The following is a 27,730-nucleotide window of genomic DNA, read 5'->3' as shown; positions in this document are numbered from 1 at the left end:
ACAGTGTGTTGAAAAATATGAAAAAAGTTATTATAACATGTCGTAAAAAGTCATATTATAGTATGTTGAGAAATGTTATAAAGTCATAATTTAGTATGTTGAGAAATGTGGAAAAAAAGAGTCATATTATAGTATGTTAAGAAATGTTATAAAGTTATAATTTAGTATGTTGAGAAATGTGAAAAATAGTTGTTGAAAATAATTCAAAATTCATACATTTTGAAAAAAAAAGTATTTCAAAATGATCATGAAAAAAGGCATGAAATAGTACGCATAAAAAGTCATGGAATACAATGAAAATATCACGAAACATGTCATATCTGAAGTGAGAAGATCTTGCAATTATTTCAGGAAAAATGACTTTAAAGATGAATTATTTATCAAAAAGAATTGCTGTTTATTTTCCTGCTGATACTAATTAGTCAAATCATTGCAGGTCCATAGTTGTCACCACTGTAACTCACTCGTTGCTGTCCATACGAGCCAGACTCTGAAAAGACGGAGAGAGCTGCAGACCCTCAGGGCTTCTGTCCGGGACCGGAACCTCTGAGCCCGGCAGGTGGGGCGGGGGAGCCGCGTACTGCTGCTGCTCGGAGGAGGTGTCGGAGCTGGGCGAGGACGATGATTGGCTGCTGCCGCTGGACATGTTGGCGTCCAACATCTCCAGCAGGAGGTCGTACACCAGCACCACGTTCTTCCTCTTCATGCTGGAGAGGTGGTCCATGCCTTTGTTACTGCAGAGGAAGAGGAGGGAAGCACACGTCACACATTGACATAAGAAATAGTACCTGGGAATGTTACAGTCATAGACATTGCTGCTTCTCTGTTGGAAGCTCTTTCCACAGCGTTAAATATAAATGACTTCCTTAAAAAGTCCAAATATATGCATCAATATCAGTCAGTATTGTTGAATATTGTCTTCAGTTATCCTCTATTTTATGAGTGTTCTCCTACATGTTACTGGCAACCCTACATTTGGCAGGCAAACTAACATTTTATAAACATATTTATACGAACTTACCTCAACTTTAAAAATCCCACAAAATGTGATGTATAGTTAAGAGGATTGTATGTCTCCGAAATGTAAGCTTCTGAACACATAATCATTTCAAAAAATGCTTTATTTTAGACAAATATTAGTTATGTTTTTCATTATTGTTTAAAAGTCAGCTTCTTCAAAGTAAAGCACTTTGACTTTCTTGTGTAAAAAGTGCTGCATGAATAAAAAATGTATTTATGATAACATCAAAAAAGTATGTTTTTTCTTGAAATGTCTTTCGAACATCACAAGTCAAGTATTCTCTCCAAGTGTCTGAAAGAGTAATGTGCGTGAGTGCGTGTTCATGCCTGCTGAGAATTAATGTAGGAATACATTTGAGAGAGTGTAGGAATAAAGACCGATGATGCCAGACAGCTAGAGTATAATCGTCTCTGAGAATGTGTGCTTTTTCGATTCTCTCCTCTGCGGTTTTGCCGCCACGTACCTGACGTGGCGGATGTGGGAGAGCAGCATGGTGAGGTGTCCCAGACGCAGAGTCTGCTGCTGGGTGGACAGGCCCAGCTTGGAGATGGCCCAGACTAGAGCATCGATCACAGAGTCGAGCAGACGCAGCATCTTGTTCCTGCTCTCCAGCTCCTCGGCCGTCTGAGGGGAGCTGGAGCACAGATCTGCAACACACACACACACACACACACATCTCAGGAGGGAGACACACACATCATCTCCCTTCAGACAGAGCTTGTGGTCTACCGAGGCTGCTGTGGATGCTCTTTTAGAACAAAATAACACTATACTGAATCTATTTCTCAAGACTTAAAGGTCCCCTATTACACTGTTATACATCAATATATTATAGGTCTCAGATATATACAAAACATGCCTCGGAAGTGTTTGGCTCAAAATGAAATGTATCTATTCTTATTGACAGGGCAATGTGTTCACAGGGTGTTCAACTGATAGCAACCTTTGTTGATTAAACAAGAGGTTAACTATCCATTATTTTAAATACACAGGGTCACGGTTCTTTTTGTATTTACTTGCACTATTGTTTATCTTTTTCTGTTTTATTGTGTTGCCCTGTTGGAGGAGCCTGTGACCTAAGATTTTCATCGTCATAACTACACTAGCTACGTTCGTATGACTAATAAAAGCCTTGACCTTGAACTTGATGTATATTCCAGATGAAAAGCGCCGCAGAGAGAGAAGAAGCTGTAGATCATCCTGTTGTTACAGTTCAGCCACAGCCCTCCATCTGTCTAAATACATAAATCTTAAAATTCCTCCCTGTCCTCTCTGACTTTTCAAACTCGATTTCACTTCTTTCACAATTTGTTCCCTTTTTCCGCACGCCAGCTGCAGTGGAGCAGAGTCAACAGAGAGCTGGCGAAGGAGCCTGTGTGCGTCTGTTAGGGAGGAACTGTGTTCAACTCTGAGGTCATGCGGAGAGGACAGTCACCTCCATGAAACCTGTACAGTGGCTGCTGCTGGGGCTGGGAGAGGGGTTGGGGGGGTCAGGACAGTACACTGTGACCGCTGGGAACATATCACAGGTTAAAAGACACAAGCCGCTGTGCAATAAAGTACATCTTCACAGGTCATTTCATCCTACATTCAAACAAGTGGAAGCTTCGGCCAATCTCACTTCACCTGCACAATGAAACTACATCCAATCCTGGAGCAACACACACCGTTTTATTGTGAGGTGTCAAATGCGTCACATAAACTAAACCTCAAGCCAATGAAAAACTAGAAAAGTGCCCAGATTGTTATATAACATATTTGATGATTTAGGATCACATTTGTATGGAAACAAACACGGTAATAGGCATTCCTAGCAATCCATATGTTTGTACATATTTTGTTCTTATTTCTGGGTATATAAAAGCTTTGTCGCGATATGTAGAATTTCCACACGCTAGTTTTACCTTTAAGAGGACATTTTCAGGTTAGAAGAAGAAGAAGAAGAAGAAGAAGAAGAAGAAGAAGAAGAAGAAGAAGAATACAGAAGCAGTACGACATCAGACGACCCAAGCACGAATACTCCGCATCCGACTCCTCACTCATCCTCATCAATCCGTCCTCCCTCTCCTCACTCTCCTCCCTCCTCCTCCTCCTCCTCCTCCTCCTCCCCTCCCTCCCCTCCTCCTCCTCCTCCTCCTCCCTCCTCCTCTCCGCCTCTCCTCCTCCTCCTCCTCCTCCTCCTGCCTTTCCTCCCTCTCCCCTCCTTCCCTCCTCTCCTCCTCCTCCTCCTCCTCCTCCTCTCCTCCTCTTCCTCCTCCCCTCCTCCTCATCCTCCTCTCAGCAGCCGAAGAATAAGAAGAATCCCACACTCCACCGCCTTTCCTTTTTTCCATCAGTCCAATGAGCTAGTCTGCAGCTATTGTACAGCGCCCCGGGGAGCAAGTCCGGTGCCTTGCTCAAGGGCACCACGGCAGGGCAGGATGTGAACTGGGACCTCTCCAAGTAGCAGTCCACACTCCATATTTAGGTCTGGTCGGGGACTTGAACCGGCGACCCTACGGCTCACAGTCCAAGCCCCGACTGACTGAGCCACTGCCGGACCAACATGCTTTATTGTTCAAAATGCTTCATTGTTCTTCAATTTAATGAAGTTGTTATCCCTTTTTCGTATCTGCAAAAAGCAAGGCATTCAGCAGTCTTTACTATTGAAATAACTGCTGTAAGATGACACTTGTGGCGGTTGTCTGCTCCTCTGAAGTGCTTTCTGCAGCAGGTGTGTGTTACGACTAATTCATAAGAACAAGAGCACGGAGGTTGATCACATCTAACGTAGAGACTGAGGGAGGTGATGCAACCTCTCAGACTTGATACATTGAGATGCTGGCTCCTCTGAGAGCTTTGAGAGAATTTGGAAACCTTTATTTGGATTACACTAGTGCAAAGCTTTAACCCCACATCGACTTTAATGCAACTCCAAATAGATAATGAACATTCATTTAGCCCAGCTAATAAATGACAGTAAGGCCAAAAGAATATATAAATATATTCATTTTTCAGCCTTTTTTTTGCTCTGGTCAGTTTGTTTTAATGTGTGATGCGTGACGGGTGTCAATGAACCACTAAGTTCCAGATTAAAGTGTCATTAACCAAAACCAAGCAGAGGGAAAAGAAGAAGAAGCAAAAAACCACTGATGTACCAACTGGACAGGATCAGGCAGGATTTGTTGCTCGTTGCAAACTAACTCATCCGTCTCAGAAAACATTAAATGAAGACTGCGGTTTGTCCGCGTCAGCAGAACTCACTGGAGTTGAGGAGGATCATGGCCTTCAGACAGACGTACTCCTCTCTCTGAAGCTTCAGCTCACGAAAGCGAGAGGTGGCTGCCAGCAGCATGTCGAAGATCTCCATGATGCCCTCCACGCACTGGCCCTCCTCCCTGCAGACACACAGACACAAGGGAACTTTTATATTTCTCCACAGCCAGGTGCCGATAACATTTTACTGTCAGGTGTTAATAGGCTCAGAATGTGACAATAGGACATTGTTGACAATATCTGGGGGGGGGGTTGTGTTTTTTTAACCCTGTTTTTTTGTTATTATAGTGTTCTTAAAATATAGTTCGCTATCTGCGTTTTTTTTTTTTTAACAGACACTGTTAGAGAGAAAATTGGAAAACCACTCTGTTTCTGTCTCTGTTCAAGCGTCTCGTTGAGTGAGTGGATGGATTAGTATCCAGGATGTTTTCTGAGCCGTCCAAGGAGAAAGGGGTACCACTCAACAGAGAAAAATAAGGCTGTGTTGTGAGAACATGTCGAGGTTAACCTAAGTCTATAGTGATAGTTTCCCTGGCAGTCGATGAACAAACACTTCCTATTGTCCTCATTAAATGTACCACTTGTCCAACTATGCCTTTTTGAAGATTTGGTTAAATCGTCTTTTTTCTCAACAACTACTATAAAAACACCACAATATACAACTGACATTAACACACACTGTTTATTTATGACTAAATCCTCACTCACTAGAGTACCAAATGTGTATTAATCCACCACTGACAAATAGTCCCTAACAAAAGCACTTTTTCCTTCTGTTTCAGTAACTTTTGAATAAAAAACTACAGAGACCAGCTGAAAGTTATTGACCATTTAAGACAAAAAAAAGGTTACATTTATGCTGCGTATTTAAAGATATATGTCTCCCATTGAAGTCAGAAACTATCAAGAGAAGAACTAACACATTGTTTATTTTGGTCTTTTTCTTGGATTTGTTGACAGTGAGAATAAATACAATTTAACTGCAAACCTGGAAAATCTACTTTATAATAATATATATAATAATTTATGCAAGCCCGGGCTTCCGTCTTCAATCTACTGCACTTTGAACACCAGGAGGAACAAATTGCTTTAATGTTTCATTAGCTGCTGCTACTGCTGACAAAACGTTCAGTTTTAAGTATCCTATGATTCATTAGGAAGTCCACAGTGCTGGTATAGTGCCAGCCTAATTACAGCGTGTTTACCGTGAATACAAAGGTTGAACTGAAGTGCCAGAAACAGCCAACTGTTGTCTGGCCGAAGTTGAAGGTCAGTGTAGAAGAAAACAGTAAGTGATAAAAGAAAATGTTGGCAAGAAAGTGAGGTGGCAGTCTACAAGAATCAGAGATGTATCTGCAGCGAGGGTTGCTGATATCTTTTACCGTTTCAAGGTCTGAGTGAACTCCCTGATTATTGTGGGATATCAAATAATGAGAGTGCACCAATGTGGGAAGATTAAACCAAAACCGCCAACACTGTTATGGTAAACTGGAGGCTGCACACAATAATCATTCAGTAAAAGCCTTCCGAGGGTTAGGGTGCAGTTTGTAATATATCTCAAGTTAAGGAAAACAATACTATTAGTCTGAGTCTGGAGAGAAGAATGACTGTAATGTATTGTTTTGGGGAAAAAGAAAACAAGTACTTGATAAGACTTGGACTTGGTGAACCAACACATCCTCACTCACAGGTCGGCCTATGTTGACGTTATGTCAAGTCCCCTGTGTTGGCTTTTTCCAACGCAAGAGGGGGGCGGCCGTGTCGGCTTTTTCCAACGCAAGGGGGGGGGGGGCCCTTAGCGTACATTTTCAACTTTCCGGGATGTCCATAGGCTTCTATATAGCTCCCTAAACGTATGTTGTAGACGACTTGCGATCACGAGCGAATGCTACCCGCAGATCCATTCTCACAGCGTTTATCAACCTTTTTCTTACTCAATATCAAGACACACTTATTGTTTGTACTTCTTTATTTTAATTGAATAATGTAGGACTTTTGTTGCCGTCAGTTATGGGGAGAGTAGGGGCTCAGAATACTGAAATCTGTATCGTTTCACCGTTTTTTCCTTCTAATTTTGTATTATTTTCTAAACCACACACTGTTATTTACTCACCAATAACACATAATTATCCTTGTGTTTATTTATTTGTTTGATTAATAAACACAAGTTGGAGTCCGCCAGGACCGAGGGTCGGAGCAGCTCATAGTAGCCTAGTTGCTTTAAAGAATTTTACACCCGGAAGTAAGTATTCTCTCCGCTTCGCTTGACAAACCCTGTGATAGTCCTCAAGCTCTGTGAATGGATGTTTGAGTGTGCTCCGAGGGTTACGCCGAGCGTCGAACAGCACTTTGAAATGGGATGGAACCACGGCAGACTGTCCAAAACTGGATTTGAACGGGTCCACCGCGTCCCCCCCTCCCCCACCCCGTCCCCAGAACTACACATGCTGGCTATTGTGTGTTTCGCAACATGTTTAACTTCTATGGCATGTCTCTGGGAATTGTAGTTTTAAAAGACGTTTTCGTATTTCCCATTATAAGAAGTTGCCAGTATTAAACTGTGTACATCCCTGGAGGTTTAGGGGATAGGAAACACTCAAATTTAAAACATATAATTAATAAATGGGTGAAAATTGATTATGCCCATAATGGGCAGCATTAATATATACCCACATGACAGCTAAGGTCAGAAGAGCTTTATTTAACAGCTGGTCTTATGTCTGTGACCCCTCCTGTTGTTCATTGATAAGCCTGAAACATGCACTTGTCAAGGTTCAGAGGCACATTTAGCAAATATGGCAGTAGCCATCGATCATCTTAAGATAAGATATACTTTATTGATTCCAAGTTAGAAACATTTGCGTTACTTCAGCATGTGTAACAGTTGTAAATATGCAGTGGTGTTTATTTGTAAATCATTTAGTATAATCACACAAATTCTGTGTTTTACTTAATAATTCTGTGTTCTTCATTTATTGAATGTACAATACCTGACAAGGTCGGAGATGAAAAACGTGGGTCTCAGGTTCCTCAATAGTGCATTACAAGACATCTATCAATATGTGTGTATACCTCCACCATTAAACTGTCGTATTCTGCACATTTCTTATACTATCTACATACATCTTATAAGAGTATAATACATATGTATAATATCAGTTAAAATAAGTGCTTAAACATACAGTAGTTAACATTGCAGGAAAGCAATATATTAGTACTTTGTCAGGCTTAATATTTATACCCCCAAAGCTTTTTTCTTATTCAAAATAAGACCGTAACCTAAAGTATTCTTTAATGTTTAAATAAAGCCTTATTAGTTTCTCTGTCTGTGTCTCCTATTAATATCTAATAATAAAAATAATACATTTCAATAACGTGCTTTAACCACCAGGTGTCCCTTTCTATCAGCTGTGCACCGTTATGGTGTAAATATACTTATATACTGATTGGATCAAATATAAAAGTCAGCCGAATTAGTATTGATACGGCAAGGAGACTTATATTGTGAAGACAAATTGAAGATTTTTTTTAATTGCAGATATATTTATAATCCACGTCACATATTCAGTTTCGGCGGCAGTTCTTCCTGTTTGTCGAGAAGTCTTCTCATCAGGGCTCTATAAATAGCGAACTACGGCAGATATGTAATATTTAATGCAGCCGAACCGTGTATTACAATGCCGTTATGTGATGACCTCCTAAAAGAAAAGCAAGCAAACTCGGAATAAAGTATTATTTAAAAAAAAAAAAATCGTATTTCACATCAACAGGAAGTCCGGTTAACTAAAATGTCCGTGAGGAACAATACCCCAACCCATAAATCCGTGGGTGAATAATGTCAATCACCACATTACACACATCCCTTCACATTTAAATTTAAATTTACATTAAAGTATTTCGTGAGGCCTTCTAAAATGTTTTTAAATATAATTAGGGTTGTAGTTGAAGAGTTTGTAAATTATTGCGTTGCCTGGCAACACACTCAAACATCCATTCACAGAGCTTGAGGACTATTACGGGGTTTGTCGAGTGAAGCGGAGAGAATACTTACATCCGGGTGTAAAATTCTCTAAAGCAACTAGGCTACTATGAGCTGCTCCGACCCTCGGTCCTGACGGACTCCAACTTGTGTTTATTAATCAAACAAATAAATAAACACAAGGATAATTATGTGTTATTGTTGAGTAAATAACAGTGTGTGGTTAAGAAAATAATACAAAATTAGAAGGAAAAAACGATGAAACAATACAGATTTCAGTATTCTGAGCCCCTACTCTCCCCATAACTGACGGCAACAAAAGTCCTATATTATTCAATTAAAATAAAGAAGTAAAAACAATAAGTGTGGCTTGATATTGTGTAAGAAAATGAATGGATCTGCGGGTAGCATTCGCTCACGATCTCAAGTCGTCTACAACATAGGAGGGAGCTATATAGAAGCCTATGGACATCCCGGAAAGTTGAAAATGTACGCTAAGGCCCCCCCCCCCCCCCCTTGCGTTGGAAAAAGCCGACACGGCCGCCCCCCTCTTGCGTTGGAAAAAGCCGACACAGGGGACTTGACATAACGTCAACATAGGCCGACCTGGGAATGAGGATGGGTTAGGTGAACACACACAAATCATGCATATGAGGAACAATCTCTGCTAACAAAAGCCTTAGCATGTTGGAGTAGAAGAGAAAAGAGGTTGTCACAAAGGCATCAGCTGATCGGCACATAGGCCCAAAAATACCTCATAAAAACTCTGAGAGCTGTTAAACAAATCAGCTATTTGTTTGTTCGACTGCTAATGTGTGAATTATGAAAGTTGGACTTCAAACCTACCTGTTGAGTTTGAAGTCTGGAGAGAAGATGAGTTTTCCAGGATGATCCACAGACCTCCACATCAGGCCCAACATCAGGATCTCCAGCCAGCAGCACTTCAGCAGGTGGATCTGGTCCGCTAGACTCAGCTCCATAAAGCCTGAGGAAACGGAATAAAGAGAAACACAGAATTACCACACACCTCAAATGAATATCCTACCTGGATTCAGAATATAAGGGGACAAAAAATGACTCATGGATCACATGAGAAAACTTACAATCAGCGAGGAGTTTCCAATGTCGTAAAAAACACTTTCAGATTTAGAGACGTGAAAAAGTTCTGTAGCTCATACAGTATGTCATGATAGAGAAGGGACAAATTGAGAATTATAAAAACAAAAAAGATAATAAATAATGTAAGAAAGAACAGATCCACACAATATGGCTATTGTTTTATTTGATTTCTATGATATGTATACAGAGGGGACCTATTATGATCTTATTTAGGATTGTTTCTCAAATATTTTGGCCAGGACTATCAGGATACACGCAATTACTCTTTAATATATTGTCGGCAAGCTAAAAAGCTACAACATGTAAATATAAAACAATATTGGGAGTTAACCAAAGGTACTTTTGCCTTCTTTTTTTTTATGAAACTACATCAACTACACTGAACAAAAATATAAACGCAACACTTTTGTTTTTGCTCCCATTTTTCATGAGATGAACTCAAAGATCTAAAACATTTTCTATATACACAAAATAACCATTTCTCAAATATTGTTCACAAATCTGAAAAAATCTGTGATAGTGAGCACTTCTCCTTTGCCGAGATAATCCATCCCACCTCACAGGTGTGGCATATCAAGATGCTGATTAGACAGCATGATTATTGCACAGGTGTGCCTTAGGCTGGCCACAATAAAAGGCCACTCTAAAATGTTCAGTTTTATCACACAGCACAATGCCACAGATGTCGCAAGTTTTGAGGGAGCGTGCAATTGGCAGGCTGACAGCAGGAATGTCCACCAGAGCTGTTGCCCGTGAATTGAATGTTCATTTCTCTACCATAAGCCGTCTCCAAAGGCGTTTCAGAGAATTTGGCATTACATCCAACCGGCCTCACAACCGCAGAACACGTGTAACCACACCAGCCCAGGACCTCCACATCCAGCATGTTCACCTCCAAGAACGTCTGAGACCAGCCACTCGGACAGCTGCTGCAACAATCGGTTTGCATAACCAAAGAATTTCTGCACAAACTGTCAGAAACCGTCTCAGGGAAGCTCATCTGCATGCTCGTCGTCCTCATCGGGGTCTCGACCTGACTCCGGTTCGTCGTCGTAACCGACTTGAGTGGGTAAATGCTCACATTCGATGGCGTCTGGCACGTTGGAGAGGTGTTCTCTTCACGGATGAATCCCGGTTTTCACTGTTCAGGGCAGATGGCAGACAGCGTGTGTGGCGTCGTGTGTGAGCGGTTTTCTGATGTCAATGTTGTGAATCGAGTGGCCCATGGTGGTGGTGGGGTTATGGTATGGGCAGGCGTATGTTATGGACGACGAACACAGGTGCATTTTATTGATGGCATTGTGAATGCACAGAGATACCGTGACGAGATCCTGAGGCCCATTGTTGTGCCATTCATCCACGACCATCACCTCATGTTGCAGCATGATAATGCACGGCCCCATGTTGCAAGGATCTGTACACAATTCCTGGAGGCTGAAAACATCCCAGTTCTTGCATGGCCAGTATACTCACCGGACATGTCACCCATGAGCATGTTTGGGATGCTCTGGATCGGCGTATATGACAGCGTGTTCCAGCTCCTGCCAATATCCAGCAACTTGGCACAGCCATTGAAGAGGAGTGGACCAACATTCCACAGGCCACAATCAACAACCTGATCAACTCTATGCGAAGGAGATGTGTTGCACTGCGTGAGGCAAATGGTGGTCACACCAGATACTGACTGGTTTTCGGACCCCCCCAGACCCCCCCAATAAAGCAAAACTGCACGTTTCAGAGTGGCCTTTTATTGTGGCCAGCCTAAGGCACACCTGTGCAATAATCATGCTGTCTAATCAGCATCTTGATATGCCACACCTGTGAGGTGGGATGGATTATCTCGGCAAAGGAGAAGTGCTCACTATCACAGATTTTTTCAGATTTGTGAACAATATTTGAGAGAAATGGTTATTTTGTGTATATAGAAAATGTTTTAGATCTTTGAGTTCATCTCATGAAAAATGGGAGCAAAAACAAAAGTGTTGCATTTATATTTTTGTTCAGTGTAAATGAGGTTTTCAAAGGAGCCTATCAACCAACCTTCTAAGAGTTATATAAATACAGAGAAACGCCCTTGTGCCATAGACTACAGGATCTAACAATGACCTCACTGAGCAGCAGCTATCTTCACTGCGCCTCGCTCACCTGTCTGTACTTTCTTAGATCTTTCATAAAGCATACAATGCACACTCATTTCCACCTCCGCTGGAAAATAAATGGTGGAATATGGTCGTTATTCAAAAAACGGGGAGTCTTTGTGAACCCCTCACATTAACACCTCTGCTGGGGAGTTACCTGCTGGGCTGAACACTGGCTTAGAGAGGAACGGCGAGGAGAGGGAAACATAAAAAGGGACAGGAAAGTGGAAAAAGAGAATCAGGACCATGTGAGAAAGAAAGAAATTCATAGAAGACAGAAAATTATACAAAGAGGTCGTTGATAATGATTTCCTACCGTTGGTCTCTGTTTATCCATGCAACAATTCTGTCACTTGTTTGTTTATTCAACCTTCCCACGCAGCATCTGACACACCAACATGAATGATGAGTGGAAGATGTGTTTACTGTAGCCGCAGCTTTGTTTTTACCTTTATAACCCTCAGTCTGGTTTGCTGGTTTTCACCTGACTTCCACACGTTGTTAATCAGAGCCAAACTGCTTCCACTGATCCTAGAGTTTACCCTGACCCTAACCCAACATGGCTCTTTCACTCAGAAAGGCCACACCGAATGCCTCCAGTCTTATTTGATGACATGTAAACTGGTCCGTGATTAAGTGGATGTTCCTCAAGTATAAAAATAGACTGAATTAAGATCATGACAAAGATAATATATGCACAATGCAAGGAAAACATTTACATCCAAAAGAAACAACAAAGAGCAGGAAATATGGAGTTTTCAAAAGAATGAAGTAGATTTTCCATGTTTTCATTATGGATACAAATAAGGGCAAAGGTCAAATAGAAACTATATAATTATCAACAGCTAAAAAATTCAAACTGAATTAATGTCATGGGGTAGATTTTATAAAACACGTAAGATGTGATTTTAGCATTGTTTCAAGTTTTTAGCTTGTTTTATAACGTATCAAAAATATAAATGGTTTGTTTATTTAAATAGCTTTATTGTTGCTCCTATTTTACATAGCCCAATTCCTCTTACTGTATTTATGTATGAACCATTATACAACAAAGCAAATTCCTAATAAATAAATAATAAACCACAATCTACATCTAATTATTATATGTTTCATGTATTTAGTACATTTAATCTTAACAAATAGGTACAATTATATTGAACAAACAATGTTCGTAGTTTTTAAGAAAAAAATATATTTTTAAATTAAATAGGATTTCAATTGTGAACATTTTTAATTTTAAAATGATTTGCGCTAATGTTTGTATCTTACCAGGGATCTTTTTGGCCCAGCAGATCATGAGGACCAGTTCCTTGTCTGCCAGGTTGGTGAGGGACATCATCATGCTGGCCTCGGTGAAGGGCTTCTTCATGTCCTCCATGAGGTAGATCTCCGGCGGCTCCGCCTCCATGATGCGGGAGATGAACTCCTCTGGGCCCATGGCTGAGTGGTGAGCATGGCACATCTGAGGGAGGGGGTCCACAGGGACAATAGGAACCTCCAGGTGGAGATGCCTTTGGGCACGGGAAGCCAGCCCCACCCTGACCAAACCCCTACCCGCGGGGACCCGAGGTTGGAGCCCCCCACGGCGGAGCCGGGCTCCTCTGTAGCTGCAGCGCTCACGCCTTACACCTGGAGCAAGAGACAGAGAGAGTCACATGACCATACTTTGTACCCTTTGTACTTTATGTACATCGTTCTTGTTTACTGTAAAATAACCCATAAAACCACAATAGGGCAAAAATATTGGCTACTTGCCTAAAGGGCAATTATGCTGATTTTCAGGTTCATATTTATATTGTACATCACAATGTACAACAATATCTGTTTTTCTTTTTTTATTACTGCCGATTTTTATTCCATATTTTATTCCTTCTTATTCCATTTCATTGCAATCTAAATACTGTTATATTTTACTATGTTTTTTATTATTTTTAATATGTTTCTAGTTCTCTACCTGTGTTTTTAATTCTTGTTTTACTTTTATGTATGCGCCACGACACCAAGTCAAATTCCTCGTACGTGTAAACCTACCTGGTAATAAACCTGTTTCTGATTCTGATCGATATTGTGTGCCTCTATGTGACATGTTTCCATACTGCAATGTTCAAATAGGTCAACATGCACACTGTCTTAGTCACTGTTGATGAAATATAGCATGTCTGAAAAATACATCTCTGATATAACATTGAACAACATGATTGCCAGTGGCCTACTGAGAATTTGGCTCTAAATTATCAACATATTTCTGAAAAACTCTTCCACTGCACTATTAGCTCCAAGGCCCTCTGAGCTCAGAATCTGAGCTCATATTGCTGGTGGAGGATTGTAGTTGAAGTGCCCTATAAACACATAGTTACTCATCTGTGTTGACCCTCCTCTTATGTGCAGGGGTGAGGGTACAGGGCAAGAAACATGAGAAATGGTTAGAATGAGGAATAATACTGTGAAGGTTCCCACACTACAGAGGGTAAAGAGGCCGATTCTTAGTGCTTAGATTGTAACAATGTAGCAGATGCATGTGTGAGAAGGACTAGCTAAGACTAAGAGTGTTTCTGTGTGTCTCAGTATGCGGGGCAAACACTGGATGAAGGCCACAAATGGGCCCCATACATGATCATTACCCAAAATAAGCAAAGGCTAAGGTTGAAAAAATATTCTTGTATCATTTTATTTTAGTAAAAATGTAACAGTGGGCAATTTGACCCAAACCCCACACAAGGGATAAGTTGTTCCACTTTATTTTGCTATATCAAGGACCCCGGTAAAAGAGGTGAGAACCTACCGCACTTCATCATGCCCACTTCGTAGCATTTCCGTAGGCGGCAGGCCTGGCAGCTTTTACGTCTGTTCTTGTCGATAGTGCATTGATTTGTGGCGGGGCAGATGTAGTCATTGTGTCCTAAGGATTCAAGGAAAGAAGACACTTCAATGGATGAGGAACATGAAGAGATGGTGACTTGTTATTGACTGAAAGACAGAGTTTATACCTTGGATACTCCTCTTAAAAAAGGCCTTGCAGCCCTCGCAGGACCACACTCCATAGTGGTACCCGGAGGCGTAGTCGTGGCACACGGCGCAGAAGTGCATGTCCGCCTTCCCGACCGCAGAGGGACACAAAGAGGAGTCCATGCCTTCCACTCCCTTCCCCAGCGGCTTGTTACAGCTGATGATAGAGCTGCAGGAAGAAACAGAGACATTGTAAAAAGGGACAACTTGACATCTGGAAGCTTGCCTGTCATTTACCTGTCATTAGTCATCTAACAGGTACTCTTTTGCTAAAACATTCTCCACAACCACATTTCAGCCAACTGGAAAATTGCATGAAGAAACTAGAGTGTTCATCATTGAAACATAATGGGTATATAAGTCTCAAGCATCCAAGGCCAGTTTCACTATGACTGTCAACTGGTAGTATAGAGAATGACCCCGAATATGAAGTAGAGGCAGGGATGTAAATCAAAGTTGTGGTGAGAGTAAATCCATCCAATAAAATCAGTGTTTCAATGTCAGTCTATTGGTTATTATAATATGTTGCAACTCCATCTCAACACTAATGATTTTACTGGATTCTTTGCACAGGCTCTGCTATTATCCAACGATCATCTTAGCTGAAGAATACTAAAACCACCGTAACTATTTTTTGTCTATTTATGTTGTCAAGCTGCTTCGCCCATTCATCACTCCAACACCAAACCATCACCAATGTCAAGGGCTTATCTACAGTAGCCTTGGGGAAACGTTAGATGGCTGCTGTTAAAAGGGCTCTACACATGTATCTAACTGATAGGGTAACAAATACAATCTTTATGTTAAAAAACCTACATTAAACCTTTCTTGTCCCTCCTAAATTAAATGCAATCTAGCACATTTTTCCCCTAAACTTTTTATATAATAGCACAGAACTGTACGTGCTTGAGTTGTTTTCATCAAATTCGGGGTATAGAAGAAAGGCATTATCACTGAATTCCTAATGAGCCAACAGGCATTTGTAAAAATCATGGAAACACTACGAACGATTTCAATTCCGTTTTTTTAAAAAGGACTGAAAAGGACGCATTTCTCTTATTTATTTGTTTTTATTAATTTACACAAAAACACATGACAGGTTATCAACATGAGTTAATAGTCATCATTATCTTTTTATTATTGGCTTTGGTTGCATCATCTGGTGACCTTGCTTTCTATTGAGCTTAGGTATTTTTGAACAATCCGGTAGCAGACCATGTCTATTGACTGAAGTTGCTAATTGGGCTGTAATTGTCCGGAACATGGAAAGGGAAGTCTTGGACAAAATACTGTCGAAACAAAGAACCCAGAAAATACAGAATCCATTCATCTTTGACCACTTTTCCCTTAAAACTCTATCATCAATCGCGATAAAAGCCTCCTATCGTTTTCATACAGCTTAATTGGCACTCACCAAACAGCCTTTTGTCCTAAGTATTATCACTATACACGTCTATCAATCAATCAATGTCCATAAACATACCTGCTAGCGTTGATGCTGTGGGTTTTGTGCTCCAGCCAGGGAGCATGTGGGCTGTGATCATTGTAGACGAGAGGCTGAGGGCAGCGCAGAGTCATTGAGGGCATGTTGGGGTGGTTGTTGGAGGGCCAGAAGGCTGATGGGCTAAGCGCGGGGCACAGAGGGGACGGACTGTCAGTGATGGGCGGCCTGGCATAGCCGAGTACAGACGGGCTGTAGAAGGTTAAAGGTCCATTGCCGTACTCGTGGCTGCTATCCGTGTAGGGAGACTGGATGCAGACGGTGTGGCTGTCCATGCCCAGAGGAGGGCTGTACAAGGCGGATATGATTCCCGGGGAGCTTGGCCTCTCTGAGGATTTGCTAGAGTCCACCTCCTGTAGCTGAAGCAGTGTTAACGGGTCAGCATCCAGCCTGGGGGAGGACTCCATGTCAGGGTGAATTTTAGTAGTTTCACAGTGTTTATGAATAAGATAATATAGCTGGTTCCTCTACTGCATGTTCCAGTAAAGACAAGTCCTGGGACAAAGGGGGAGAAAAACTGTGTTATGGTTAACAAATGTATGTCAGTCTGAGCTGCACTTTTAGTTAGTGCTTATGAGGAAATGCTAACACACTAAGCTAAGGCAGTGGACATAACATGTCAGGTAACATCAGAATGTTATCGTTGTCAATATCATCATGTTAGCATGCTTACACCAAGCTACTGTATGGTGGTGAACGTAGTAAACATACCATGACAGGTAACATCAGAATGTTACTATTGTCATCATGTTAGCGCTCAAACACACTAAGCTAAGATGGTAAACATTAAATACCTGGTAAACATTCAAATGTTAGCATTGTTATTGTGAGCATGTTAGCATGATGACGTTAGCATATGTTCTAAGCCTGGCTATAGATTGCTTTGTTGGTTTCTTCTCTGGGACAATGAGTTAGTAAAAAAAACAAGTAACATAACATGTAGTAACAATGTTATTGCTTTCTGTCAAAAAGCACCTTTAAGGCTAGGAATATAAGGAAGGGGACTGGTAGCACAATTAAGCAATAATAAGAAGAAAATAGTTGTAAACATTGTGGATAAACCTTCTGCTCAGCTTGAAAAGCGTCATACCTTACAGACACAATAAAAGTAGCACCTTTGCCATCTCAAAATAAAAATTGAGGGAGAACAGTACACACTTATTAAAGGTGGAGGCAGACACTGTTAACAAAACACTTACTGAGACTTTTAATGATTCGATTTTGTCGAAATAAATGCAACCTTTCTTGAAAATGGAAAGAAAAACAGACACGGACAGGTTTTCTATGGTTATTTTGTCTGCGGTTATTTTGTCTGCTTGATGTTCTCTACCATTATTGAGCTGTTGTGACTCAGTTCAGGACAGTCATGGGGAGTTTACAGGGGTTGCTTTCATTTGAGGAAAAGTAGTGATGTTATTAGGTCTTCATTGTAGTGAGCATCTGTGACCCACAGGTGGTCATTTGAATGTATCCAATGTATATTGACGGGTTTTCCTAAAAGCATTGGACTAATTGTGTTTAACTCTTGTTCTTGATGCTACGGTTATGGTTGTATTCATGAATTTTGAATTAATAACTGTGAGACAGCTTAATTAAAATTACAATTTTAACACAACTATTACATTTGAACAAGATAGTATTAAGCTGTGTTCGGAAAGATGATACAAATTAAATTACAGAAATACTGTACGTTTCATATGACTCAGTGGCTCTGGATGGCTCTGTATGGATATATTATGTCATTGCAATAAGAATGGTTTAACACACACAGGCATACACACACCCACAACCAATTGTACTTTTGAAACATTGCAGCGATGTCAAGTTCATTGCGTATCTTTAAGGTTTTATTGCGTCAGAGACACAGGACATCAATATTGTTACTCAAGAAAGCACACAACACAAGATAATGGTATGTTGTCTTTACGGAGTGCATCACAACCAGAGGTTTAATGAGATCCTGCTAGCGCATGGGGACAAGGCATTAAAACACACATTGTTATCCCATTTCAATTGGGGGGACTACTCTAAAACTCTTTCTATGAACCTAAACACATAAAAACCAAAGTAACTGGGGACTGAATTTGATTACTGGTTTTTAGCTCCTGTTAAAAGCACTGCACGTTGAGACTGTATGCATACCCAAAACTACAGCCCTAAGGTGCTTTGCAGTACTAGGTCATATAAAAGATCATATAGACAAGTGTAGTCCAAGAAGTCTGAAATGTTCTCACAGAAGTTGATAAACAGGTATTTTATTGATGCACTTAAAAAGGTAAAATTAAGCAACAGCTTCCTTACTGTGTCAACGGTGAAAGGAAAAGCTCTATGTATTAACAGTGTATTTAAACTATGAACTAGTTCTGAGGATATAAAAGCACGGCATTATCTGTGTATGTGATATCACACAGTAACCAAACTGTGCCAGAGAAGCCATCAGCTGGTTAATCAATGTGGAAATCAACAGTACAGCAAACACTAGCTGCACAATGCAGACTGCAGCAATCACAAGTCCAAACACACAGCTGCAATTCCTGCAAGGCTTGGGGCTAAATGGTTTTTGGGGGATTTTCTGCCTCTTCTTTGGAGTTAGCAGTCGGTATTATAAAAAGATTAAAAGAAACAAACTGTTAAAACGTCCTCCCTTCCTGAAGTCCAAGTTGCCAATAACACCTGGCAGAGAATTGGGCGATCATGAGGGCATTGTCAAGCAGGAAATGGACTTGCAAAATCCATCATTAATAGCGCAGATTTGATGATAGGTTAGAGTTTATTATCATGTATTGATTGCTAATTGTGATGATGATTTTTAAAGACTGGATTTAGAAGTCAAACTCAAATTGTGTTATTCTAAATCTTCCAAAAACTGCAGAGTGGACAGGACAGGACACACCATGCCAAATAGTCGCAAGGTCAATCGCAGCAACCAGGTCAGGTCGAAGTGGCCTTTAGCAAAACAATGCACTTTTACCTGTTTGTGGTACAAGCACTTTGACAGTATGCCCTGAATTAGACCGAAAAAGGTGTCTCATAATAAAATGCTACTCCAAATCTCTCCGAAAATACCAAACAGCTTCCTTTTTCCTCAATTTGGAGGACACTAGCTTCTTTAAATGTGTCCCACAAGTGATTTTTTGTCAGTCACATGGCCACATTTTGCACATAATCAGTCCAAACATGATTTTAATACAGATACATTTATATAGATACTATAACTATGTTTAACTATTAACTATGTTAACTATGATTAACTATGTTGTGTCAGTTGTCCATCATGTGTTGATGTTAAACATGACAGCTGGTACTGTAAACTCAGGTTTAATGGAACTCGTCCAAGTTTCTATTTTTAGGGGGAACTTCCTAGTGACTTGGAAACGTGGACACTTTCAAGCAATTAAATGCACCATTAGTTTTGTTCTCTTTGAGGCTGGTGTGGCTCAAGTTAAAGGTTCTAGTTCATCCCCTGAATGTAGATACAGAAAGGGGTTTAACACTTCTGCAAATCTAGGGACATGCACTGAGAATTGAATAACACGAACCACCTACAGTCCAAATTAGCACAAGCAAGTATGTAGACAGTGTGACTGAATGATAAGCACAAAAATCAAGAACTATTAAACCAGAAATACTAATATGTTGTCAACATTTGGTCCATCTAGGAGTAATAAACTTTGGGTCAACATTTTAAACCTTGAATGAGGAACCGACATAAAATAATCTCTGGATACGGGTTTAAAAATCAATAAATATTTGTTTTAACGATTTTTTCAGGCAACCAGTGCCAGGGGAAAGGGGAAGATATAGCCGGGGATCAAGATACAACTATTTTTTTATAATTTTACAGTTTGGATTTGCTGCTTTAAAATTATTTGATATGTAGGGCCACTTACTGGCAGAGATGATTGTCAAGTTAGCCTCAATCATACTTCTTGCATTCATTATTCTGACGTACCATTGGTTGTGAGTGACCGTGAATAATACTGTCAGTATAATCGACTGATACCCTAAAATAAAATGTTATTGCGGCCATGAAAATTGAATTTCAAGAGCTAAACCAACATATGTAGATAAAGATTTATAAAACAAACAACTGCGCAGACAGAGGGTTGGATTCTGTATCTCATGAAGTTCTACTATTGAGTATAACCATGGAATGCACAATAAATACATATAATTAAAGTAAAACTAATTGCCCACATTCTGGTTGACATTGAAAAAGTTATTATCTTCTCAGACTTGCCAGAATTAAACTCTCTGAGCGTAGATTTACCAAAAATGAATCCACAGTCTGACAGTAATACAACGATTTGAGAGTGTGAGATTAAAGTTCACTAATCCATAGGCTAAAACACTGAATAAGAAGACATCAAAAAAGTTTGAAGACTCACTTTTTTCCTGCAATATTCGTGGCTCAACAGTTCGACTTTTACCCATCGACTATGTGAAAATGTGTTTTGTAAGAGGTTTGAGCTTTGGACACACTGGTGTTCATGGCAGCTTTCCATGGCAAAGCAGCAGGCAAGCAAAGGTCAAAAGGCACTGTCTCAATGCAACTCTGTCTTTTATTTCACTGATTCATTCGTGTATAGCTACTGATCTGGTTTTAAACAAACAGGCCATCAAGGCTGCCCTTTCCTCCGTTCATTTGTACTGACTCACACTCAGTCAGTTTGGCACAGAAATACAACATGTAAATGTAGGTAAAAACATGGAGACATTCCTCCAGGTGAAAATGGTAGATGGCAATTAAGAAAAAAATCAGATTAACAACATGTGTCTTGAATATATGCAAACGCATTGAAGGAAATCTAACCCAATGGTTGGATAATCACAGATGTCTGTCAATAAACAATCAAACTATTAAAACAACAATTTCCTCTGTAGTTGATTTAACTTTTACCCAAAATTGTGTTGCATAACAAGCAACCTCACTGACCTGATTTTAAATAAATCTATTTTTGTATTCTGTTTTTGTAGTAAATTAATGTTTAAACTTAGTAACAGCTTATGTCTTCTTTTAAAGTTTCAACCCCACTTTGAACAGTGCTTTCTTTTACTAAAGATGCATGAAAACGCCACAATCTGTCTCTTTCATAGGACAAGTTGTGCTGATGTGATACCTACTTGAACCAATGACACAATTAAGAGTCTTACACTTCAGCAGCAGCAGACTGCATGACAGCTCTCTGTGCAATTTGTAACCATCATTTTCTCACCACAAGAATACACTTAAAAGTCACATGAACTAATAGTAACTCTTAACATTGAATTTCCAGTGAAAACAGAACATTTTAAAAATGATTACATGGATCTAAACACATGGGTATCTAAAAAGAACCTAGGAAATGTAGTTAGGGCAATGATAGATGATAGTGACAAACATTGAGGAGAGGAAATGATTTCAAGGTTTCACATTACATTTCACAGTGAAGCAGCATGTATGGAAGAACATACCAACATGTTTTACATTGGAGCTGTTTTTGTCAGCAAAAAGTAAAACAAATATTAAAAATACACAATAAAAGCTTTTTTTTCAGAAAAGATTGCCGTCTTCACCTATAACCTATATGGCTATGTACGTTTCTCATTGAGTTTAATTAACCAATAAGCGTCTCTTTGTATAAATCACTAAGCATGTATCTATCTTTTTACAAATGTTATCTAATTAAAAGTTACAAGTATATTTTTCTCTGATTATCTGACATTTTATAGAATAAAAAAAGAATCACATGATCAATAGATAAATCAAGAATGGAGGTAGTTGTTGCCAAACATTGCACATCATCCTAATCAATACTTTGTTTATGATGTGTTATCAATATGTTCCTAAATGTTATGATTTGTTTATTATTTATTATTTCATGAACATCTTCAACCTCTGACTTGATGCTTGTAAACTTAGTAATAAATACATTTAAAGCTTTCTACTGGTATGTTTAAATTATTCGGATCAAGAGCATACCAATACTGTAAGTCTGAGCAATAAATATAAAAGCTGGACGGATGCTTTTATTCAGTCATTTACACTTTGAGCTACATTATTTTAGGACATGAGTTTCCACATCTAGTCCAAACATGTTGTAATAAACTGGCGCTCCCTGGAAGAACCTGGAACACCCTGCAGACTTCAGAGTGCATCCAAAGCTCTGTTTGCACTGCAGAAATACGTTTTTCATTTAGTAATAATGGGCAGAAAGAATCTGGTGATACCGTCTCTGACCATAGAGGGTAGGCCCACCTTTACAAGAAAGAAGATTAGGTCAAAATGTGTCCGTCTTTCACGAACACAAATCTCTTGGTTGGAGCTGCTCTTTAAAAATTCTGCCTCAACACATCCACATGAAAAGGTCTAGAGGTCCCACATTGCTGTTATAGGCTTTAACAAAGCATGATTCAGCAACACAAAATATCATGAGTCCAGACATGACTGAAAAGACAATACGTCTCCCTGGAGAGCATGTTTTGCAGGCCACTACATAAAAAACCCGGTTATTTCTTGTGAATAAAAAGAGGCATGGAGCCCTCCTCTCCTCAGAACAAGGCTCCCAGCCAGCAGCACATACCGAAACACAAAGACCCCCGTTAGCCGGCCCATTCTCACAAAGCCAACAAGGAGCTGCTGGAGGAGAAGGGTGGTGTTGAATTGAAGAGCTGGACGGATTACATGGGATCTGGACGGAGCTATTTCCGTCTCACAGTGGAGCTTGACAGCGAGAGGCTTCAGAGGGACGGACAGGTTGATTATAGCGTCCCCCAATTGGAGTAATTGTAGCCGAAATCCCTGTCTGGCGGCTCGGGCCCATCTACTGTACTCAGTAACTACACCAAATTCCCAGGAAATCATCTTCTTTTGAGCCTTAAGTGTCTCTCCTTTCTCGAAAAATAAAAGACATTACATGATCATATTAACACGCTTTGGGAAAAACGTATTACTGTACATGTAAGGGGATGCATCAGGATACAACAACTGTATTCCCTTTCAGTTACATAAAACATTTGTAATCGATTACTTGAATAATCTTGAATTCGAAAAGATTGGGATTACAATGTTACTGAAAAAAACAAAATGAAAGAGTATATTGTATTTCTTATTTTTTTCGAATACTTTGAATCTACAATATATACCTGCCTGAATTTGCTATATGGTGTTCAGTTTCTTTGGTTCTTGTTTTTTATTCAGTAGGTTAATCTATTTGTTATTAAAATATTGTGCATGAGTATGTGCATTTTCTGTTCGCTCAGATTTCATGTCTGCTTTTTTAAACTGTAGTATATATACACAAAGCACCAATTCCAGTAAACTTTTTGGCGAGAATAACAGTCAGTTTATGAGCACTAAACGACATCAACGACGAGAAAGTCCCTATTTGTCATCCTAAAGTCACATGACAGAAAGATGAGGGTATCTCGAGGGGGCTCAATTTATCCATTCAATTTGGTTACAGCAGAAAGCCACACAATGAAAAGGATTTTTCTTAAAAACAAAAATGTGAACTTGTGACCCGTTAGAAGTGACAAGATGGTCAGACAAGACCCTCCCTTCTGCCCAGATGTTGTTGTGTTTCAGTGTTTCTGGGCATCAGATAGATGTAAGCACGGATCCAATAATTAGCTACCAAATGGGCAATACTGCACAGAAAACTGCAAACTCAGAAAAGGAGAAAGACCAAACAAGAAAGCCGTTTTAAAACGAGGGCGGAGGGTACTACTTTTAATGTTGTGTTAACAAACTGCAACCAACTAATCCTACTGGTTTTGCCTTTTATATCTCCATGCGCAGCTAGATGTTATAGATCTTTAAATAATACAGAAATAGCACCCAAAACACATCTACCTAAACGTTAAATAAACCTCAAAGTGTGACCTCCATCCTTCATGACGCTGGCCCTAAAATTAAAATAAAGCGCACCCCTTTATACCAGTCAAAGATTTCCTTTAATGACCAAAAAACCACATACTTGAAACATGTTATTTTCTATCCAACAGTAGCAGGGCAGCTGACTATCACCCCATCAGTTGAACAGCAGCCAACAACAACTGAACTGTGGTTTTATGTAGAGTTCTATTCAATATAAAACGCTGGGTCCGATTATAGACACAACCTGGTTAGCAACGCTTCTATTAAGATACTACAGTAGGTTTTTAGATGGTATGTTATAGAAAAATGTGGTTTTCTTTCTTAATGAAAGACATTTGCATCCTTTAGAGATAAATGTATTTCAAAAAAGGTTCACATCAACTTTCAGTGTACTTCTTTAAATGTTTTAACCACTGCCACAACATAACCTGAATAGCACAGACGAGTAGCATATCATGTCACACTGCATTCATTCATGGTAGGCCTTTTGTTTGTGAACCAAACCCTAAACCAGTAATGTTCCAGGTTAAGCTCTATTATTTTTTTATGTGGGCTCGACTACATTTTTAGACTTGCAGTCACTGTTTTGTTGTGTGTGTTTTCCCAACTTGAAATACAAACAAGTTCACTTAAATACGAACAAAATGATTGGAATTACTTTTGTTTTTGCCAGATTTGAAAAGCGAATATAAGAAGCAGGAATTGTTGAATGTCTGCTATTACTTAAGAAAATTCTGGAATTATTAACTTACTATCAAAGTATATGCCTGTTAGTATTATGGCATCATTTTAGCTCTATATTGGAGTGGGTTAAACATCCAGAAGTCAAGGTTCCACATGCAAAACTACTGACGTAGTATTTTAAGAGCACAGCAGGAAGCAGCTGTATGCATCAGTTCATCCCACGGTTTTCACCAAGTTCATGTTGACCAACACAGCTTCTTGTGAAACTCCTCAGACATCTACCTAAAATGGATACAATTACACCAGTTTTCTTCTCAAAGGTCTGCAACCAATTCAGGATCGTCAGGTCTGCAGGAAACCGCGTCTACAGAGTGAATGCATACCGGCCATGCTCACTTTCACCCTGTTTACTGTGACACTACAAACAGTGACTGCACTATCGCTGAGGAACGACACCCTCCTCTCACCGCCATCTGGAAACACCCAATGAGGGCGAGGAAAAAACATGCCGCGCCATGTTTTAGTTACACTGTGTACTCGGGTATCTTGGGCGATGGACGAGCAGTGGATGGAGTGGGGGAGGTATGGACAATTGTTGAACAGTGTGACCTTGGAGAGTTTTTGGCGCCGGCCGTTGGAATGCTAGCCGACGTGGGTGAAACCCGGAGAGCGGAAGGGGATGTGCTTTAAATCCGATTTCTTATTTCTGGTAACGGCAGGACTTCCCTCCATCCTCCCTACCACACGCAAACACTTTCGACTCCCCCAGAACTCAGTTATTTGCAAGTAGAAAAGGGAATCTGGCCTTATTAAATCATGATAACAAGACTCAAGGCTTGAGAGGTCCTGGTTTCCAGAGTCCTTTATAAAAGACTACAGTAATGTAATAAGTTGTAACGATGTGAGTAAGCCTGAGCAGACAGATCTGTTTGAAATACAGCTTGTGTTTTGCAAACTCTTTCAGATCTAAGATACGCATCAGCAAAAGGGAGACTATTTACTGCAAACACTGTCTGCAGTGTATCTGTGCAGAGGCAGTGAAATCTTATGATATTTTACTGGGATATTACAAATGACGCATATTGGCATTAATTTATTTCAGGAAGTACCTCATTTTTTCCCATGTTGTCTAAATGTTTCCAGTAGATGCTGTCACTATAGACTATATTTTCTATTATGCTGCTGAACAACTGTAGGCATCTGCACTTTAAGGCAGAGAGTTCTCGACTAAAATTACTAAATATGCAGTTTGAAGGCAACATGAAAGAAAAGTGTTATATGAAAACTAATTATATTTGTAATACCATGACTTCTTCTGCTGCTAAGGATGATTGTGTGGTATGAGTGAAGGCTCCACAAATGCGCTTTGTGGTGAAATGTTCTGTCATCTACAGACTAACTGATTTTTTTGTTTATCATCTGTCGACTTTCATGGTGTGTTTTCAATCAATATAGAAAACATCAACATTACCATCAATTAATAAGTTTCCCCATTATATCTGTAATAAATGCCTTTAAAATACAATACGTTTTATAGTTTTGAATTTCTATTTATTTTATTTGTAGCTATATCTTGATCGTCATATTTCTAAGGGTGGGTTATTTCTAAGAGTTGGTCCAATGAATGGAGTGTTCAAAGTAATTTAACAAGAGAGAGCTGGCCAAATAATGGCAAATTATTGTATGAATGTCCCCGTTTAGCGTTTGTGTACAAAATCACGAAGCACCAGCTGATTCTAATCAGGCAAATAAAACCAAGTTTACTTTCAGGGGCAGAGCTGCACCTGTCAAACTCTTTCTGTTTCTCTTTCCAAAGTTGGTCATACAAACATAGTCTTAGTCACAAACCTGTCACTCGGTCCAGGTGACGATCAGAGGAGAAGATATGCAGCAGGTTTTGGACTTGTATCGGTTTTCAGCACCTCCTTTGCCACCGCGCTGCTGCTGCTGCTGCTGCTGCAAACAGTCAATACAGGCAGAAAAACAGGAACCATGACGCGTAAAAGTGAACCTATAAACGGACGTCACATGCACCCGGCGCTTATTCCTCCGCAATATTCCTCCAAAGACTTCTCCGATCCCGTGCTTGTCGTTAATATGTCCCTACATCCCCTCTCCAGTGCACCAAGTGCCAGGTTTAAGGTTTGGCCGATTTGGAGACGTCACTGGCGCCGCCTTTTTGGAGAGCTGCCCATCAGCGCAGCGCATGGGAGGGGGTCACAAACTTTACTGAAATACAGTATGTTAGTAAAACCACGAGAAAAGGATGGTATGATCTTTCTCTCAGAGGTGAAAAGTGACTTAGTACATTTACCTAGTATACAAAGTCATTCAAACTAGCTGCATCTTTACCAACTTAAACACATTAATTGTTGAATTATGAATTGTAATATATGAATTTGTTTATTTAATACTCTTATACTAATCACTTCCTGTATTCCCGTAATAAAAGGGACATGCGCAATAAAACGTGTCACTTCCGGTTGAAGCAAAGCCGACGGTGTATGTGTGTATTTATTCACGTTAAACTATGTTCACGGTATTCCTGCCCTAAGATCATGGCATCGTTAACAGGTTATGGGCCCAGGAGGGACCATGGAAGCCGGTGGAACCGTTTGATGAGAATAACTACGAGTTATGGGAGACAACGTTTGTGGGTCACCTGCGACTGCTAGGATTGAAGGCTGTCATCCTAGAGGAGCCAAGTGAAGATGATGAGGCTGATGATCAGAAAAACGAAGAAGCCTATGCGGAATTGATCCAGGTACTGGACGATAAAAGCATTTCACTGATCATGAGAGAAGCAGCGGACAACGGAAGAAAAGCGTTACAAATATTGAGGGACCACTACGTTGGGAAAGGGAAACCACGGGTGATCAGCCACCACACTGAACTAACGTTGCTGCAGAAAGCCGCTAATGAGAGCGTCACTGACTATATTATTATTCGTGCCGAAACGGCAGTTACAGCACTGAGAAATGCTGAAGAGACTCTGCGACGGGCTGCTGATAGCCATGATTTTAAAGGGACAGCCAATTTATTTGTAGGCCGTTTGCCATCCACATTACACAAGGGGATGAGAAGCTAACTTTTGGTGAGTTCAAAACAAAGTTGAGGAGCTATGAAAGCACAGAAAAATACAATGCCAACTTGAGTGAGCAATCTGATA

At 40.1% G+C, this 27,730-nt stretch overlaps 1 protein-coding gene across 4 annotated transcripts in view; it reads right to left on the bottom strand.

The window, feature by feature from the left end:
* LOC117558848 (estrogen receptor beta-like) overlaps positions 1–26,682 on the bottom strand; it is a 28,642-nt gene extending 1,960 nt beyond the window's left edge. Inside the window, exons 1-9 of one of the 4 annotated variants that reach the window (XM_034235289.1) lie at positions 26,410–26,682; positions 16,002–16,536; positions 14,500–14,687; positions 14,295–14,411; positions 12,782–13,141; positions 9,102–9,240; positions 4,265–4,398; positions 1,485–1,668; positions 465–734 (exon numbers count right to left, since the gene is read on the bottom strand). In XM_034235289.1, the coding sequence (XP_034091180.1) occupies positions 465–734; positions 1,485–1,668; positions 4,265–4,398; positions 9,102–9,240; positions 12,782–13,141; positions 14,295–14,411; positions 14,500–14,687; positions 16,002–16,426 (1,817 nt within the window). In that variant the 5' untranslated portion in view covers positions 16,427–16,536; positions 26,410–26,682. Of the gene's footprint in view, positions 1–464; positions 735–1,484; positions 1,669–4,264; positions 4,399–9,101; positions 9,241–12,781; positions 13,142–14,294; positions 14,412–14,499; positions 14,688–16,001; positions 16,537–20,407; positions 20,483–26,409 lie in introns of those variants that run through there. The other 3 variants (XM_034235286.1, XM_034235285.1, XM_034235288.1) reach the window with 3 other exon arrangements.
* Positions 26,683–27,730: the final 1,048 nt, after the last annotated feature.

Source organism: Gymnodraco acuticeps, unplaced genomic scaffold (assembly GCF_902827175.1).
Source record: "Gymnodraco acuticeps unplaced genomic scaffold, fGymAcu1.1, whole genome shotgun sequence".
NCBI lineage: Eukaryota > Metazoa > Chordata > Actinopteri > Perciformes > Bathydraconidae > Gymnodraco > Gymnodraco acuticeps.
Note: the sequence above shows the minus strand (reverse complement) of the source record. Positions and strands in the feature narration are given on the sequence as shown.